Raw genomic sequence first — 19,504 nt, 5'->3', positions numbered from 1 at the left:
GCGGACCCACTGGCGGTGGACAGCTATCGTCCCATTACCCTCACCAATGTTTTGTGCAAATTGCTCGAACGTATGGTGGGGCGGCGTTTGTGTTGGGTCCTTGAGTCGCGCGGTCTCCTCGCTCCATCCCAGGGTGGCTTCCGTCGGGGCCGTACGCAGGGAACAATTTGGTGCGGCTGGAATCTGCTGTCCGTATGGCTTTTGCCCGACGTCAGCATCTCGTTGCTGTATTTTTCGATCTGTGGAAGGCGTATGACACCACATGGAGGCATCACGTCCTCGCCACGTTGCATGAGTGGGGTCTTCGTGGTCGGCTCCCGGCTTTTCTTCAAACCTTTTTGTGCGCCGCTCTTTCCGGGTGCAAGTCGGTGCCGCCTCTAGTTCATTTTATATACAGGAAAATGGGGTCCCGCAGGGCTCGGTGTTGAGCGTCTCCTTATTTCTAGTGGCCATTAATGGTCTGGCTGCAGCCGTGGGGTCGTCGGTGTCTCCTTCTTTGTATGCCGACGACTTCTGCATCTCATTTAGCTCCAGGACTACGGGAGTCGCCGAACGCAGGCTGCAAGTCGCCGTTCGCAAGGCAGCATCATGGGCTCTGACTCATGGTTTTCAGTTCTCTGCAGCCAAGACTCGAGTTATGCACTTCTGCAGGCGTCGGACGGTCCACCCTCATCCTGAACTTTACCTCGACGGCCACCTGCTTGGAGTGGTGGACACTTGCCGTTTCTTGGGACTCGTGTTTGATGCCCGGCTCACATGGGTTCCTCATATTACTCAGCTGAAGCAAAAATGCTGGCGGCACCTCAACGCCCTCCGCTGCCTTAGCCACACGTCTTGGGGTGCAGATCGCTGCACGCTGCTGCGATTATACAGAGCCCTTGTGCAGTCCCGGCTTGATTATGGGAGCCTGGCCTATGGGTCTGCATCACCCTCAGTGTTGAAGTTGTTAGACCCCATACAGCACTGTGGGGTTCGGCTTGCAACTGGCGCTTTCCGTACGAGCTCCGTGGATAGTCTACTGGTGGAGGCTGGGGTTCCCCCGCTGCGGATTCGCCGCCATCGACTGCTCGCCGACTATGCTGTCCACGTGCATTGCTCGCCTGGCCATCCCAATCGTCGCCTGCTTTTCCCTGCCGTGGTCCTCCATCTGCACGAACGGCGACCTAGGTCTGGGCTTTCCATAGCTGTCCGCGTCCAGTCCCTGTTGTCGGAACTGGGCTCATTCCCTCTTCTGCCTCCCTTCCGGGTCCGTGCACCTACGCCTCCCTGGTGTTTGCTCCGGCCGTCCGTCCGTCTGGACTTGGCACAGGGACCCAAGGACTCGGTTTGTCTGTGGCCCTCCGTCGCCGTTTTCTTGCGCTCCTCGCCTCATTTACGGGCTGTGAGCCTGTCTACACTGATGGTTCCCTGGTTGATGGTCGCACTGCCTACGCTTTTGCTCACGCTGCCCATGTTGAACAGCGCTCCTTGCCGGCTGGCTGCAGTATTTTTACTGCAGAGCTGGTGGCCATATTGCGTGCTCTTGAGCATATGCGTTTCTGCTCAGGTACGTCCATCGTCATCTGCAGTGACTCCCTGAGCAGCCTTCAGGCCATCGACCGCTGCTATTCTTCTTCTCCTCTGGTGTCCTCTATTCAGGAGTCTGTTTCCGCCATTGCCCGTTCTGGTCGTTCGGTGGTCTTGGTTTGGACGCCAGGTCACGTTGGCATCCCCGGGAATGAACGTGTTGACAGGCTGGCCAAAGGGGCGATCGACGCCCCAGCTTTGGAGATCGGCCTCACGGCTCACGATCAGCAGCTGGTGTTGCGCCGTAAGGTGTTTGGGATGTGGTCTGCTGAGTGGCGAGGCATGACAGCCCCTAATAAACTGCGGGCTGTCAAGGAGACGACCGATGTGTGGCGCTCCTCCCTGCGGGCTTCTCGCAGGGACTCTGTCATCCTGTGTCGGCTCCGCATCGGCCATACCTACCTGACGCACGGCCATCTTTTGCGTCGGGAGGATCCCCCCCTGTGTCGGTGTGGGACCCGGCTGACGGTCGCCCACATCTTGTTAGTGTGTCCCCAACTGCGCACCCTCCGGCAGTCTTTTATTCTCCCCGGCACTTTGCCTTTGGTTTTATGTGACAATGCCTCCATGGCTGACGACGTTTTAAATTTTATGCGTGGTAGTCCTTTTTATGGCTCCATTTAGAGAGGTCCTGCACCTTTCCTTTTGTGTATCTCTTGTCCTCGAGTCTCTCATATTTGGTTGCAGATTTTAGTGTTAGTCGGTTGGTTGACTCTTTCCCTTTTTTGTTGTCGTGGTCAGTCAACCCGTCTCCGGTCATCTTCTTTTGTTCTGTTTCTTTCTGTCTGGTGTCTTCGTGTCTGTAGTGTTCGTTGCCGCATTTGTGTTCTTTTAGGGCCTTGGGGGGAGTCACCTTCCCCTTGGGGTTTTACCTGCTTCGTGCATTTCTGTCTCGCCTGTTTTTGGAATGGGGGACTGATGACCTTAGCTGTTTAGTCCCCCTTAAACATCCCAACAACCACCACCACCCCCTCACGCCTCTTCCCCCCTCCCCCTCTTTCCCTCACCCCTCTTTCCCCCACCCTCTTCCCCTCACCCCTCTACCCCTACCCCTCCTCCTCCTCATCATCATTGTCCTCTTTGTATATAATATGGTCTTCACGTCCATTGTGAGCATTGTTTATACCATACTATTTGATAGATTTAACAACGATGTCTTCTCTCACTCTAGACCATAACTTTTTTATCCACTGTCACATCTATTTGATTGTAGGTCGTTTCAAAGCTCACTTTGGGATGAATTACTGTTTGTTTCATTCATCATCCATTTGTTCCATTCCTCTCTCATGTACACTTTAAACAGTTTATTTGTCTAGATATCAAGAGGTTGCACTTGTGAAGTAAGTCTTCCCAGAATAACAGAAAGCTCTGTATTTCCCTGTCTCAGTTCATCTTTCACAGAATTTTTCAAATCACTACTAACCTGATCTATCACAAGAAGAAAACTCTTCTGCAGTAAGGCACCTTTCCGTCTCGCTCACTCTCTGTTAATCCACAATTTCATACAAGACTTGTCCATGCAAACCTTGTCACGCATGTTAACAACACCCGGCCGTATTTCAGAAGGTTTTGGCATTGTTTTGTGCTGGAAAATGATCATTGGAATAAGGTTAGTACCATCAGCACACCATGAAAGGATAACAGTGTAGTGCATTTTTTCGTGTCCACTTGTTCTTATAGTTACAGTTTCAGCACCTCTCAGGGCAACACTTTTATTACTCGGCACATCAAACGTCACAAGAGTTTCGTCAAGTCCATGACACTTCATAAACCTCTAGTGCCAATGAACTCCACTCTTATAGTCTGTCAAGTTCCACTGTAACACTAGCTTACAAGCACATATTTGAATCATTTTTGTATTAATTACAGTGCCATTTTGACAGTATCTTTGAATCCATTTCAGTTCGTCGTCTTCAAGCTTTGGCCATTTTGATTTCAGTCCTCTATTTTCACATTTAGTCTTCCTCTTTGTTTGCAGTTATTCTTTACTAGCCCGCCAATCACAAATGGTTTTTTTCTGTTGGTGGAGGGCTGAAACGCCACTAAAACTGCTCTGTTTCCGTGTTCTTCTGCATATGCTATTACTTTCATTTTATAGCCCACATCATATGAATACCTTGTATTTTTTTCTGTTAAGAAATTATTTACTAACAAAAGATTTTGTACTGTTACCAATAACACAAATCACTTTCAATTCAAGTTCGCTGGCACTGTAGATTGCAGCGATGCACCTTAAGCTAGAGAGTGTACTGGGTTTGTGACGGTGGGCAAGGGGAGTTTGGGGGGGGGGGGGGGGGGGGGAGTTTTAGCCAGCTTGTGAATCCCTGCAACTAGTGTTCATTGCATCAGTGCACTTCTGCTGCCAGATAGAGGTAGATCTCCCATGGCATCAAATACGTGGTCATTTCTAAGACTAGCGTGAATTTTAAATCAAGCATTGGACTTTTTATATTAATTTTGAGTATAAGATGTGTCTTAATTTAAGAGGCAATTTTTTGAAGAAGTTATGGTCAGGGATGCGATTTCATTTGGCAACAGGAGCATCTCGTGGTTAGGCCACACACCCTGACTGCAAATCTGTAAGCCAGTCTGGTAATTCGGTCTGTCATGCTGCATTCCTGAACAGCATTCCAGGGTTTGTTTTCCAACAGGATAACACTCACACACATACCGCTTTTGTAACCCAACATGCTGTACAGTGTGTCGCCGTGTTACCTTCGCCTACTGAACCACAAGGCCCGTCTCCAGTCGAGTACATACGGGCCATCATTGGACGACAACCACGACGTCATCTGTAATCGGCATTAACCGACCCTGTATTGACCGAACAACTGCAACAGGCGTGGAACTCCACCCCACAAACTGCCATCTGCAGCTGTGCAAGACAATGGATGCATGCATGCACGTTTGCATGCTTACATTCAACATTCCGGTTATTAATGTACCCACATTCCACATTTCCTATGGCCTGTCTCACACTTAGATTAGCCTGTGATCTTGCAGTATTAACCAGTTACGTATGTTGCCTAGCCAGATGTATTCCTAAAATTTCGTTGTTGTTGTTGTTGTTGCTGCTGCTGCTGTTGTTGTGGTCTTCAGTCCTGAGACTGGTTTGATGCAGCTCTCCATGCTACTCTATCCTGTGCAAGCTTCTTCATCTCTCAGTATCTACTGCAACCTACATCCTTCTGAATCTGCTTAGTGTATTCATCTCTTGGTCTCCCTCTACGATTTTTGCCCTCCATGCTGCCCTCCAATACTAAATTGGTGATCCCTTGATGTCTCAGAATGTGTCCTACCAACTGATCCCTTCTTCTAATCAAGTTGTGCCACAAACTCCTCTTCTCCCCAATTCCGTTCAATACCTCCTGATTAGTTATGTGATCTACCCATCTAATCTTCAGCATTCTTCTGTAGCACCACATTTTGAAAGCTTCTATTCTTTACACTTCCATACATGGCCACACTCCATCCTAATACTTTCAGAAACGACTTCCTGACATTTAAATCTATACTCGATATTAACAAATTTCTCTTCTTCAGAAACGCTTTCCTTGGCATTGCCAGTCTACATTTTATATCCTCTCTACTTCGACCATCATCAGTTATTTTGCTCCCCAAATAGCAAAACTCCTTTACTACTTTAAGTGTTTCATTTCCTAATGTTATTCCCTCAGCATCACCTGACTTAATTCGACTACATTCCATTATCCTCGTTTTGCTTTTGTTGATGTTCATCTTATACCCTCCTATCAAGACACTGTCCATTTCTTTCAACTGCTCTTCTGAGTCCTTTGCTGTCTCTGACAGAATTACAATGTCATCGGCGAACCACAAAGTTTTAATTTCTTCTCCATGGATTTTAATACGTACTCCAAACTTTTCTTTTGTTTCCTTCACTGCTTGCTCAATATACAGATTGAATAACATCGGGGAGAGGCTACAACCCTGTCTCACTCCCTTCCCAACCACTGCTTCCATTTCATACCCCTCGACTCTCATAACTGCCGTCTGGTTTCTGTACAAATTGTAAATAGCCTTTCGCTCTCTGTATTTTACCCCTGCCACTTTCAGAATTTGAAAGAGAGTATTCCAATCAACATTGTCAAAAGCTTTCTCTAAGCCTACAAATGCTAGAAACGTAGGTTTGCCTTTCCTTAATCTTTCTTCTAAGGTAAGTCGTAGGGTCAGTATTGCCTCATATGTTCCAAACTGATCTTCCCCGAGGTTGGCTTCTACTAGTTTTTCCATTCGTCTGTAAAGAATTCGCGTTAGTATTTTGCAGCTGTCACTTATTAAACTGATAGTTCGGTAATTTTCACATCTGTCAACACCTGCTTTCTTTGGGATTGGAATTATTATATTCTTCTTGAAGTCTGTGGGTATTTCGCCTGTCTCATACATCTTGCTCACCAGATGGTAGAGTTTTGTCAGGACTGGCTCTCCCAAGGCTGTCAGTAGTTCTAATGGAATGTTGTCTACTCCAGGGGCCTTGTTTCGACGCAGGTCTTTCAGTGCTCTGTCAAACTCTTTACGCAGTATCGTATCTCCCATTTCATCTTCATCTACATCCTCTCCCATTTCCATAATATTGTCCTCAAGTGTATCGCCCTTGTATAGACCCTCTATACACTCGTTCCACCTTTCTGCTTTCGCTTCTTTGCTTGGAACTGGGTTTCCATCAAAGCTCTTAATATTCATGCAATTTCATTACTCTACATTAATTATTTCTTGGTGTTGGGATTTTTTTCCTTCAGTGTATATCAGGCACAACACACTGACGTGCAGCTCCTATCAACCACACAGATCGGACAACTCTTTGCCGGCATTCGTGCAGGCCACAGACCTGTGACACACGGCTTCTTGCTCTGGTGAGAGGACCCCCCAGTGTGTGGTATTGTGCGACATACTGATCATTGCACCACATTTTGCTAGACTGTTTTATTTCGAGACCAAAGTGTGACAGCTGATTTGCTGACAGATTTGCTGTCGTTTTAGATGAAAGTTAAAGAACGTGGTAAAATTTCCAAAATTTTGTGTATTACGTGACTTGTTCCCTAATATTTTAGAGTAACATTTTTAATGTGTTATCAGGGTGCGTCACTTATCCATGTTTTTGGTAATTGACCAGGCAGCCCCATCTTCTTCTTCTTGCGTTACGGCCTCTGTAGGACCACGGGTAGCCCCTTCGTGGACTGCATTTTCCTGTTCTTCTCCCAGAACCCCTTCATTCTTTCTCTTCTCCTCTCCCGCTCTTCTTCCGAGATCTTCAGTTTCCGTTTCTCCTGTCGGCTCCACTGGTGACACTCTAATCTTTTCCTGTATTCTTCTCTGTCATTGATCTCCGGCATATTGGTCGGTGTATATTTGTTCCTCCAATTTTCCTTTCCTTCGACCTCGATCCCCAATTCCAACCAGTCCTTCCGTAGTTCAACAACCCACTTGGTTCCTGTCTTTCCCCTTGTCCTCCCTGTTGTTTCTCACACTCTCTTTGTCATTCTGTCCATACTCATCCTAACTACATGTCCAGCAAACCTTGCCCTTTTGAGTCTGATTTCCCCGTATTGTTCTCATGCTCCGGTACAATTCTTCCCTAGGTCTTTGTATCCACCTCTCTCCACCTCTTTTGGGACCTAGCATTTTTCTCTCTTCTTTCTCAAGTTGCTCTGCCCCATTTCTTCCTAGTGTCATCGTCTCAGCAGCATATAATACTGCATTCCTCACCGTTGCCTTGTATTGGCGTATCTTTGCCTCTGTGGATATATTATTTTTATTGTATATATCTCTCGTCATGCAGAAGGCTGACCTCATCTTGTTTATCCTCTCTGTTATTCCCTCCTTGCCCCTGTTCCTTCCTGTTATAAATTCTCCCAGATATTTAAATTTGTCCACCATTTGCACAGTGCCTTCCGGTGTTTCCCAGTCTGCAGTGGTATTTAATGTCTTTGTCTTGTTATAGACGATCCTCAGTCCCACATTTGTGGCTACCTTACTTAAGTTGACGCGTTGTGTCTTTGCGTCTTCTTCCGTCTCACTTACTATTGCTATGTCGTCTGCAAAGGCTAGGCAGTCCACTTGAGCCCAGTTGTCCTTTTTGTCCCCCACATGGGTCTTTGGTATTCCCATTTCCTCGTTTATTGCTCTCCACTGCCTCATCACTTCACTTCATCCAGTGCTATATTGAACAACAATAGTGACAATCCATCTCCCTGTTTAACACCAGTCTCGATTTCAAATTCTTCTGACAGTGCTCCTCTGAATCGCACCCTTGCTTTTGTGTCTGTCAGAATTTCCTTTATGAGTTCTTGTGTCGTTCCATCAAGTCCTCTGTTCTTCAGGACCCTAACAAGAGTCTGTCTGTCGATGGAGTCATATGCCTTTGTGAAGTACACTGTACTTTCTACCTGTTCTTCTTCTCTCTTGAGCAATAGTTTTGACTGCACCTTGTATCCGACCTCTAGTAGCGATATTCCTCTTTAGTTGTTTGCATCTCTCTTGTCCCAACATATTGTTGTCATTTTATTTTAGCTTTCCTCTAGACTTCATTGTGTTTTAATTGACAGATTTTGAATGGCTCCCTATTTGTTATGTTGTTTTCCATGCTGTGGCCATCGGTGGTGGCATCGGTTCCCATCAGATCACCAGAGTTAAGTGCTGTCGAGTTTGGCTAGCGGTCGGATAGGTGACCGTCCGGGTCTGTCGAGTGCTGTAGGGGACCGGGCTGCACTCGGCTCTCGTGAGGCAAACTGAGGAGCTACTCGGTCGAGGAGTAGCGGCTCCGGTGACGAAAACTGACGACGACCGGGAGAGCAGTGTGACGATGACGTGCCCCCGACATCCGCATCCCGTGATGCCTGTCTGATTAGGGTGACGTGGCAGTCGGTACTGTCGGTCCTTCTGAGGCCTGTTCAGATGGAGTTTCCGTGTTGTGTGATTGAGCGGTTGGTCGTGGGTGAGAATGGAAGAGAACGAGTGTGATTTTGTCTCACAAGGAGACCTTCCGGTCTCGGAAATTCAGTTCGGCATGAGACTTTGCAGGTTAGTAGTGTACCTCAAGGGTTTCCACTTGTAGGAGTCTTAAAGTGTGCTGTTGTTGTTGTGGTCTTCAGTCCTGAGACTGGTTTGATGCAGCTCTCCATGCTACTCTATCCTGTGCAAGCTTCTTCATCTCCCAGTACCTACTGCAACCTACATCCTTCTGAATCTGCTTAGTGTATTCATCTCTTGGTCTCCCTCTACAATTTTTACCCTCCATGCTGCCCTCCAATGCTAAATTTGTGATCCCTTGATGCCTCAAAACATGTCCTACCAACCGATCCCTTCTTCTAGTCAAGTTGTGCCACCTCTTCTCCCCAATCCTATTCAATACCTCCTCATTAGTTACGTGATCTACCCACCTTATCTTCAGCATTCTTCTGTAGCACCACATTTCGAAAGCTTCTATTCTCTTCTAGTCCAAACTAGTTATCGTCCATGTTTCACTTCCATACATGGCTACACTCCATACCAATACTTTCAGAAACGACTTCCTGGCACTTAAATCTATACTCGATGTTAACAAATTTCTCTTCTTGAGAAACGCTTTCCTTGCCATTGCCAGTCTAGATTTTATATCCTCTCTACTTTGACCATCATCGGTTATTTTACTCCCTAAATAGCAAAACTCCTTTACTACTTTAAGTGTCTCATTTCCTAATCTAATTCCCTCAGCATCACCCGACTTAATTTGACTACATTCCATTATCCTCGTTTTGCTTTTGTTGATGTTCATCTTATATCCTCCTTTCAAGACACTGTCCATTCCGTTCAACTGCTCTTCCAAGTCCTTTGCTGTCTCTGACAGAATTACAAAGTCATCGGCGAACCTCAAAGTTTTTACTTCTTCGCCATGAATTTTAATACCTACTCCGAATATTTCTTTTGTTTCCTTTACTGCTTGCTCAATATACAGATTGAATAACATCGGGGAGAGGCTACAACCCTGTCTCACTCCTTTCCCAACCACTGCTTCCCTTTCATGCCCCTCGACTCTTATAACTGCCATCTGGTTTCTGTACAAATTGTAAATAGCCTTTCGCTCCCTGTATTTTACCTCTGCCACCTTCAGAATTTGAAAGAGAGTATTCCAATGAACATTGTCAAAAGCTTTCTCTAAGTCTACAAATGCTAGAAACGTAGGTTTGCCTTTTCTTAATCTTTCTTCTAAGATAAGTCGTAAGGTCAGTATTGCCTCACGTGTTCTAACATTTCTACGGAATCCAAACTGATCTTCCCCAAGGTAGGCTTCTACCAGTTTTTCCATTCGTCTGTAAAGAATTCGCGTTAGTATTTTGCAGCTGTGACTTATTAAACTGATAGTTCGGTAATTTTCACATCTGTCAACACCTGCTTTCTTTGGGATTGGAATTATTATATTCTTCTTGAAGTCTGAGGGTATTTCACATGTCTCATACATCTTGCTCACCAGATGGTAGAGTTTTGTCATGACTGGCTCTCCCAAGGCCATCAGTAGTTCTAATGGAATGTTGTCTACTCCCGGGGCCTTGTTTCGACACGGGTCTTTCAGTGCTCTGTCAAACTCTTCACGCAGTATCGTATCTCCCATTTCATCTTCATCTACATCCTGTTCCATTTCCATAATATTGTCCTCATGTACATCGCCCTTGTATAGACCCTCTATATACTCCTTCCACCTTTCTGCCTTCCCTTCTTTGCTTAGAATTGGGTTGCCATCTGAGCTCTTGATATTCATACAAGTAGTTCTCTTCTCTCCAAAGGTCTCTTTAATTTTCCTGTAGGCAGTATCTATCTTACCCCTAGTGAGACAAGTGTGCTATCCAGAAAAATCTGAAAAAAAGGGCCCAAAAGTTTTAAACGTAGCTCGCACACTCCTCATATATGGGGCATAAGTAGAAAGGCAGCAGATTGGTGGAGAAACTCGGTCAGTAGTGTGGTAGACTGTCATGTGGCTGATCTAGTTTCGATCCTATCTGCCTTCCTGCTGCTATGCTTTCATTTTCATTTTTTAATTCTTTTAAAAATTATAGCAACTGTTAAATAAAGTATTATCAATTAAATCATAAGTAATTTTATTTTGTTTGTGAAATGGCTATCGCAGATATTTAAATTGTGGATTGTGGTCATCAATATTTTCTTTTTAAAAAGTTGAATAATTTCTAATGCATTTTTAATGAAGCTAAATTAAGTACCACTGTCACAAAATACTGGGTGGAATTTCAGTTATATATTCAAGGGAAGCAGTGGTTGGGAAGGGAGTAAGACAGGGTTGTAGCCTCTCCCCGATGTTGTTCAATCTGTATAATTAGCAAGAAGTAAAGGAAACAAAAGAAAAATTTGGAGTAGGTATTAAAATTCATGGAGAAGAAGTAAAAACTTTGAGGTTCGCCGATGACTTTGTAATTCTGTCAGAGACAGCAAAGGACTTGGAAGAGCAGTTGAACGGAATGGACAGTGTCTTGAAAGGAGGATATAAGATGAACATCAACAAAAGCAAAACGAGGATAATGGAATGTAATCTAATTAAGTCGGGTGATGCTGAGGGAATTAGATTAGGAAATGAGACACTTAAAGTAGTAAAGGAGTTTTGCTATTTGGGGAGCAAAATAACTGATGGTCGAAGTAGAGAGGATATAAAATGTAGACTGGCAATGGCAAGGAAAGCATTTCTGAAGAAGAGAAATTTGTTAACATCGAGTATAGATTTAAATGTCAGGAAGTCATTTCTGAAAGTATTTGTATGGAGTGTAGCCATGTATGGAAGTGAAACATGGATGATAAATAGTTTGGACAAGAAGAGAATAGAAGCTTTCGAAATGTGGTGCTACAGAAGAATGCTGAAGATTAGATGGGTAGATCACATAACTAATGAGGAAGTATTGAATAGGATTGGGGAGAAGAGAAGTTTGTGGCACAACTTGACTAGAAGAAGGGATCGGTTGGTAGGACATGTTCTGAGGCATCAAGGGATCACCAATCTAGTATTGGAGGGCAGCGTGGAGGGTAAAAATCGTAGAGGGAGACCAAGAGATGAATACACTAAACAGATTCAGGAGGATGTAGGTTGCAGTAGGTACTGGGAGATGAAAAAGCTTGCACAGGATAGAGTAGCATGGAGAGCTGTTTCAAACCAGTCTCACGACTGAAGACCACAACAACAACAATACAAGGTGTACAACTCTGCTTCCGTCGTTTTCCCCCAACATTTGAGGCTTTAATGAAACAAATTGGTTACACACGTATCATCCAAAGTATTTAACATCGCTGGCCACTACTATCTCCCATCTTTCGGGGAGTGTACCAATCCCGTGTCGAAAAAATTGTTCATCTTTTGGAGGGATCCACGAATTGATCCAATTTGTGACTTCTTTGTGAGATCTGAAGTGTTGGTCAGCCAGTATTTTGGCATCTTGCACAATTTTTGGAGGATGGTTGTTTACAGGAGCAACATTTTTTTTCTCTTTCTAAAGATCTGTTGAAAAACATACTTTTTTGACATTCCTGAAAACTTCTCTTTCATCAGAAACCCTGGAATCATACCAGGCATATCACATCATTTCCTTAAAAATTGGGAATGGACTACTGATTTGTTTTTATACAACTATTGATTGTATTTTTATACAGTCTTCATGAGAATTTATTTCTCTTTTATTTTTGATAAGATAAGTGCAGTTTTGTATGGACTTTATACATTTTTTGCTTGTATATGAAAATGAATACACTAAACAGATTCAGAAGGATGTAGGTTGCAGTAGGTACTGGGAGATGAATAAGCTTGCACAGGATAGAGTAGCATGGAGAGCTGCATCAAACCAGTCTCAGGACTGAAGACCACAACAACAACAACAACAACATGAAAATAGACGTCACATGGTTGGCTAAGTGGAGTATATTTCAGAGGTATCACATCTTGGTGATTTCTCGTCATCCTGAAAGATTTCATAATATAATTCAGGCTTTGCTTCACCACCCAATATTTAACAGAAATCATTCTTGACCCACACAAGACTTCAAACTTCGGTTGAGAAAGCCAGTATACAGTTCTGTTGTTAGCCTCCGAGATTTGGAAGGCATTATTGCAACATTTTATAATTGCTCCTATTCAATAGTGGTCTTTTTTTTGTGCACACGCGCGCGCTCGCACACACACACACACACACACACACACACACACACACACACTTGACGAGGTAAGCTGTTTCCAAATGGAGTGAGAGCATATTGAGCAGTATATGTATGCGTCACTTTATTCATGTCTTGTCTTTTGACAAAAGTATTTTTGCACCCTTTGACAGCCAGAATCATTTTGTACACCAACTGATACTGACATTCTAGAAAGGCAAAACAATCGAAATTGAAGTACTCTGTCAGAGAATTGTAAAAATAGAGATCAAAATGAATTTTTAAATACCTGCCTGGTCATTATTGATAATAAAATCTTTGTTGAAATTCGGTATCAGTCTTAATGTCTGGGTTTGAAAACTGTCGTAGCAGCCAAGGTTTCTTAGATCATTGCTCCTTCTTTTCTTAGAACAAATCTTGTCACTTTGCTGATGAATTCCGTGCTTATTTTTTAGTGTATAAACACAGCTGTCAGAAGCTTTAACTTCAAAATCTGTAAACTGTTGTGCTGGTGCTAAAGCCCACTGTTGTAAATTCTGTGTAATGACTTGCTGATAATTCCCTTGTGTTTCTACAAAATGATCATACGCCCAGGAACTGATTGATGTGTACTTATCAAATTGATTGCCTCCTTTTTCTATTCCATTTTCCCATTGGGATAAACATTCCTTCTTTCTTAACTGGCTGAATCTTTTTTTATTTTATTTTTTTTATTTTTATGTTTGAGTTTCCACATGTGGTGAGCCTTTGCGGTATTGACAACATTAATTTTGTAATTGAAAGAAAGCCAGTCTTCTTCTCTTGCCTTCATACTCATCTAATGAGCTGTGTGGTCTATTCATCCAATGAGCTGTGGTCTTGGTGCTTTTCGAAAGGTTCACCATTACAGTTTTCATTTTCATGAGCAAGTTCATCATCAGTCTCAAGTATTTCTTCAGTCAGCATATCCATTGTTTGTCTGTAAATTTCTTTACCCATCAACATTACTTCATGAGAAGTAGTTGTTGAAGATTCTGATGCAATGAAATTATTTGCAGCAAGCAAGCTTTCGTAATAAACAAGTGCATCTTTTAACATCGCCTTTGACAATTCACTGTGAAATACTATTGAAATTGTCAATTAAAAATGGCGTCAGCTGTGAGAGCGTGAGAACCAAAACCTGCTCCCCTTCCGGCTCCACGGCAACCTACGCTTTCAGTACGAGATGACAGCTCATAATAATTTGCTACGTCACAGACCATGTTTTTATATTTCTTATGTGCATGTGCTGTGAAACAGCATTTTCTATGGTTTTTTAAAAAAATGACATACAAGGACCAGCAAATGTTGTTTTGACCTGTGACATTGAAACTGATCTTGCACCACTTTCGTTCACATTTTGTTATTCATTCCCAAAATTAGACAGGACTTCATATGTTTCGTATGAATGTGGATGATTCACACCACGAAATTTCAGGTAATGAAATAAAACATGTTCCATTCTACGTCTGCATTACGTTTCACTTTCCATCTGAGGCTGGGTTACGACTGTTCCAAATATTTTGAACAATAGAACTGGCTGCTGTAGCGGGACTTTGAATTTCGCCACACTACACTCGTTCCCTCGGATATAAATTATACCATCGCAGCTGTATGAGCGCTCGACGGCAGAGAAAATATTTATAAGAAAATGAAGGTACAAAAATTGTAACTCTTTTTGTTTTCTACCTGCTATTGTCTCTAGAGAGCGGAAGCTTAACTTCACTTATTCGCTAGTCTTGGTATGATTCAGACGTAAAAACTTATTCGTTAGTCTCGGTCTGATTAAGACGTAAAAACTTACTGGTGTGCAGACATATAGTATCGTGGAAGCTTGTATGAAATTTGGAGGATGGAAGTAGCCATAAAATACTTTGCATTCAATATCAAAATGGTTTTAATTCGTAGACATTAGTAATTCCTGGACGATGAAATTTACTGCAAGATTTTGGATCAGCTACTACTTTTTCATGCAGAAATGAAGCAGGAGATTGTTGGAGAAGAAGACCTGGACACCGCACGAGAGAAGACATGTTAACATGGTACAGGATGAACTCTTATCTACGCCATTTCCCCCTGTTAATCACATTTTGTTATTCTCCGTTCTCTTTCAAATAATTTTTGTAGTAGAAATTGGTTTGAATTTTGCTCAGAAATGCCACAAGGACCACCCCAACAATAGCTTTTCCGAATCACGAAGTCCGATAGCTTTTCTGTGATTCGAAGTCAGATTTGCATTTCATTCTTTCCCTTTTTCACAGTCATTAACGATTTTAAAAACTCCTTTTTATTCACCATTTCTTCCCACATTTTCAACTTTTTCTTTTCATTTTCTTCTCTTTTTTCTTTTTTATTAACCACTACAACTGGCGACCGTGACAGGACCAATAGCCAGGTATACCGCCTTTTTATTCACCTTTTCTTCCCACATTTTCAACCTTTTCTTCTCTTCTCTTTTTCTTTTTTATTAACCTCTACACTGCTCACTGATGAATATGCAGAACTTTCCCAATTGATGTTTTAACAATGCAGCAATAATGCTTTGTATTTATTTACTTCTGTATTTCCATGAGAAGCTTATAACTTCAATTAATACTATTTATTTTCGTTTTTCCAGGTTCTTGAAGATCCAGCAGCAGACTCGGGGTTCAGTGTATTTATTAAAGAGGATCCAGACTTAGATTTAGGTGTGGATGCAACTGACAATAAAGTAAGTTTGATATGGGTATCAGAATTTCTGTAGAATTGTAGTTGTGGATGATAATGTTTACTGTGTGCATAGTATCTGATAAGTTACACAGGCCTCCTAGGTAGTTTCAAGTGCAAGCATGCCAGATAACTCGGACACAATCTCAGCAAGGTACAGGTTTGACAAACTTGGTGTTCCAAAGCTGTGGACTGACGGTTGTCATCCATAGGCTACATTTAGCATTGGAGGGCAGCATGGAGGGTAAAAATCGTAGAAGGAGACCAAAAGATGAATACACTAAGCAGATTCAGAAGGATGTAGGTTGCAGTAGGTACTGGGAGATGATGAAGCGTGCACGGGATAGAGTAGCATGGAGAGCTGCATCAAACCAGTCTCAGGACTGAGGACAACAACAACAACAACAACAACAACAACAGCAGCCATAGGGTATGGCATGCTTCAGTGATGACCGTATGGAGCCGTGGAACATTGTTTCCCAGGAGTGAAGATTTTCTCTTAAACTCAAAACGGATCCATACTTTTACATGCAACCTCAACACAATGATCAGCTGGGTGACTGTTAAAATGAATCTTGGGTTGTCGACAACTGTTGTAGCAACTGCCACTCCACAGCTGTATGAAGCTTGCTCAGGTATTGAGGACAGAGCTCAGTCAGTTTGTATTTCCTCAAGAGCACATGAGTTCAAGGTGATGTTCAGTCCATAAACGCTTAAGATTCCCAATCGGAATCTGTGTACTGTGTGAGAGCATCCAATTGAGGAAGAGTGCTTTAGATAGCCCACCAAGAGCATCTACCCAAACCAGACTACCTCAGAGTAGCGAGTCTCATTATTCTCTCTCAAAATGTTTCTCATTCTTAAAGCGAGGAGGAATTGCTTGGGTAGGTGTGAGTGGCTTACATAAAGTCCTGTTATGAACAAGCAAGAAACTCTTCAGTCTGTTAAATGATTGAAAAATGGGGTGCTTCTTGTGGAAACAAATATTTTCCATAAGAATGTGTAATGCTGAATGGCCTAGAGAATTATCAATAAAACTGAAATAAACACCACCCTCATTTCTAACAGTATTGTTGTTTGCTTCAGTTATCTAACAGTGATTGCCTTGAAGAACATCTACATCTACATTTATACTCCGCAAGCCACCCAACGGTGTGTGGCGGAGGGCACTTGACGTGCCACTGCCATTACCTCCCTTTCCTGTTCCAGTCGCGTACGGTACGCGGGAAGAACGACTGCCGGAAAGCCTCCGTGCGCGCTCGAATCTCTCTAATTTTACATTCGTGATCTTCTCGGGAGGTATAAGTAGGGGGAAGCAATATATTTGGTACCTCATCCAGAAACGCACCCTCTTGAAATTGGACAGCAAGCTACACCGTGATGCAGAGCGCGTCTCTTGCAGAGTCTGCACTCGAGTTTGCTAAACATCTCCGTAACACTGTCACGCTTACCAAACAAACCCCGTGACGAAACGCGCCGCTCTTCTTTGGATCTTCTCTGTCTCCTCCGTCAACCCGACCTGGTACGGATCCCACACTGATAAGCAATACTCAAGTATAGGTCGAACGAGTGTTTTGTAAGCCACCTCCTTTGTTGATGGACTACATTTTCTAAGGACTCTCGCAGTGAATCTCAACCTGGTACCCGCCTTACCAACAATTAATTTTATATGATCATTCCACTTCAAATCGTTCCGTACGCATACTCCCAGATACTTAACAGAAGTAACTGCTACCAGTGTTTGTTCCGCTATCATATAATCATACAATAAAGGATCCTTCTTTCTATGTATTCGCAATACATTACATTTGTCTATGTTAAGGGCCAGTTGGCACTCCCTGCACCAAGTGCCTATCCGCTGCAGATCTTCCTGCATATCTGCTAGTTCAATTTTCTAATACTGCAACTTCTCTGTATACTACAGCATCATCCGCGAAAAGCCGCATAGTGAAAAGCAATGGTCCCATAACACTCCCCTGTGGCAGGCCAGAGGTTACTTTAACGTCTGTAGACGTCTCTCCATTGAGAACAACATGCTGTGTTCTGTTTGCTAGAAACTCTTCAGTCCAGCCACACAGCTGGTCTGATATTCCGTAGGCTCTTACTTTGTTTATCAGGCGACAGTGCCGAACTGTATTGAACGCTTTCTGGAAGTCGAGGAAAATGGCATCTACCTGGGAGCCTGTATCTAATATTTTCTGGGTCTCATGAACAAATAAAGCGAGTTGGGTCTCACATGATCGCTGTTTCCAGAATCCATGTTGATTCCTACAGAGTAGATTCTGGGTTTCCAGAAATGACATGATGTCGTCGTTGTTGTGGTCTTCAGTCCTGAGACTGGTTTGATGCAGCTCTCCATGCTACTCTATCCTGTGCAAGCTTGTTCATCTCCCAGTACCTACTGCAGCCTACATCCTTCTGAATCTGCTTAGGGTATTCATCTCTTGGTCCCCCTCTACTATTTTTACCCTCCACGCTGCCCTCCAATACTAAATTGGTGATCCCTTGATGCCTCAGAACATGTCCTACCAACCGATCCCTTCTTCTGGTCAAGTTGTACCACAAACTTCTCTTCTCCCCAATCCTATTCAATACTTCCTCATTAGTTATGTGATCTACCCATCTAATCTTTAGCATTCTTCTGTAGCACCACATTTCGAAAGCTTCTATTCTCTTCTCGTCCAAACTATTTATCGTCCACGTTTCACTTCCATACATGGCTACACTCCATACAAATACTTTCAGAAATGACTTCCTGACATTTAAATCTATACTCGATGTTAACAAATTTCTCTTCTTCAAAAACGCTTTCCTTGCCATTGCCAGTCTACATTTTATATCCTCTCTACTTCGACCATCATCAGTTATTTTGCTCCCCAAATAGCAAAACTCCTTTACTACTTTAAGTGTCTCATTTCCTAATCTAATTCCCTCAACATCACCCGACTTAATTCGACTACATTCCATTATCCTCGTTTTCCTTTTGTTGATGTTCATCTTATATCCTCCTTTAAAGACACTGTCCATTCCATTCAACTGCTCTTCCAGGTCCTTTGCTGTCTCTGACAGAATTACAATGTCATCGGCGAACCTCAGAGTTTTTATTTCTTCTCCATGGATTTTAATACCTACTCCGAATTTTTCTTTTGTTTCCTTTACTGCTTGCTCAATATACAGATTGAATAACATCGGGGATAGGCTACAACCCTGTCTCACTCCCTTCTCAAACACTGCTTCCCTTTCATATCCCTCGACTCTTATTACTGCCATCTGGTTTCTGTACAAATTGTAAATAGCCTTTCGCTCCCTGTATTTTACCCCTGCCACCTTCAGAATTTGAAAGAGAGTATTCCAATCAACAATTACAAAAGCTTTCTCTAAGTCTACAAATGCTCGAAACGTAGGTTTGCCTTTCCTTAATCTTTCTTCTAAGATAAGTCGTAAGGTCAGTATTGCCTCACGTGTTCCAACATTTCTACGGAATCCAAACTGATCTTCCCCGAGGTCGGCTTCTACCAGTTTTTCCATTCCTCCATAAAGAATTTGCGTTAGTGTTTTGCAGCTGTGACTTATTAAACTGATAGTTCGGTAATTTTCACATGTGTCTGACAGTGTGTTAAGATGTTGATCTGATGGCATCATCAGTTATGACTGGTAGTGGGCACAGGATGATTGTAATTGAGTCACAAGATCAGTGGAAACTAGTCCACTGGTTGGATAAATCATGTCTCTCAGTTCTCCAGAGTGATGCTCACGTCCAGTTGTGTCTTCATCCGGGAAAATGTGGGCGACGTTATGCTACGGTGGACGTTCTCCTCAGTTTGCTGGAGACAGCGGCCGGTAGTCAAAGTCACTACGACAGGTGTGGACGGTGTGAACTTTTTTGTGGACCACCTGTTTGCTCAATGCTTAGTGTCTTCTGTCACAGTGGTGGAATCTTCCAGCAGGATAACTATCTGTCTCACAAAGCCAGAATCTTGCTACAGTGATCTGAGAAACATTATAGTGAAATCACACTGATGTCTTGGCCACAAAATTCGCGTAACTGGAAAAACATCTGAGACACCATTTTGGT

At 43.2% G+C, this 19,504-nt stretch overlaps 1 protein-coding gene across 1 annotated transcript in view; it reads left to right on the top strand.

Moving 5' to 3' along the window:
• LOC124553544 overlaps positions 1-19,504 on the top strand; it is a 233,507-nt gene that overhangs the window by 75,537 nt on the left and 138,466 nt on the right. Inside the window, exon 6 of the mRNA XM_047127391.1 lies at positions 15,341-15,433. Within this exon, the coding sequence (XP_046983347.1) occupies positions 15,341-15,433 (93 nt within the window). The remainder of the gene's footprint in view (positions 1-15,340; positions 15,434-19,504) is intronic.

The sequence above is a fragment of the Schistocerca americana genome, chromosome 11, assembly GCF_021461395.2.
Source record: "Schistocerca americana isolate TAMUIC-IGC-003095 chromosome 11, iqSchAmer2.1, whole genome shotgun sequence".
Lineage (NCBI taxonomy): Eukaryota > Metazoa > Arthropoda > Insecta > Orthoptera > Acrididae > Schistocerca > Schistocerca americana.
This window is presented reverse-complemented; position numbering and strand designations above follow the sequence as displayed.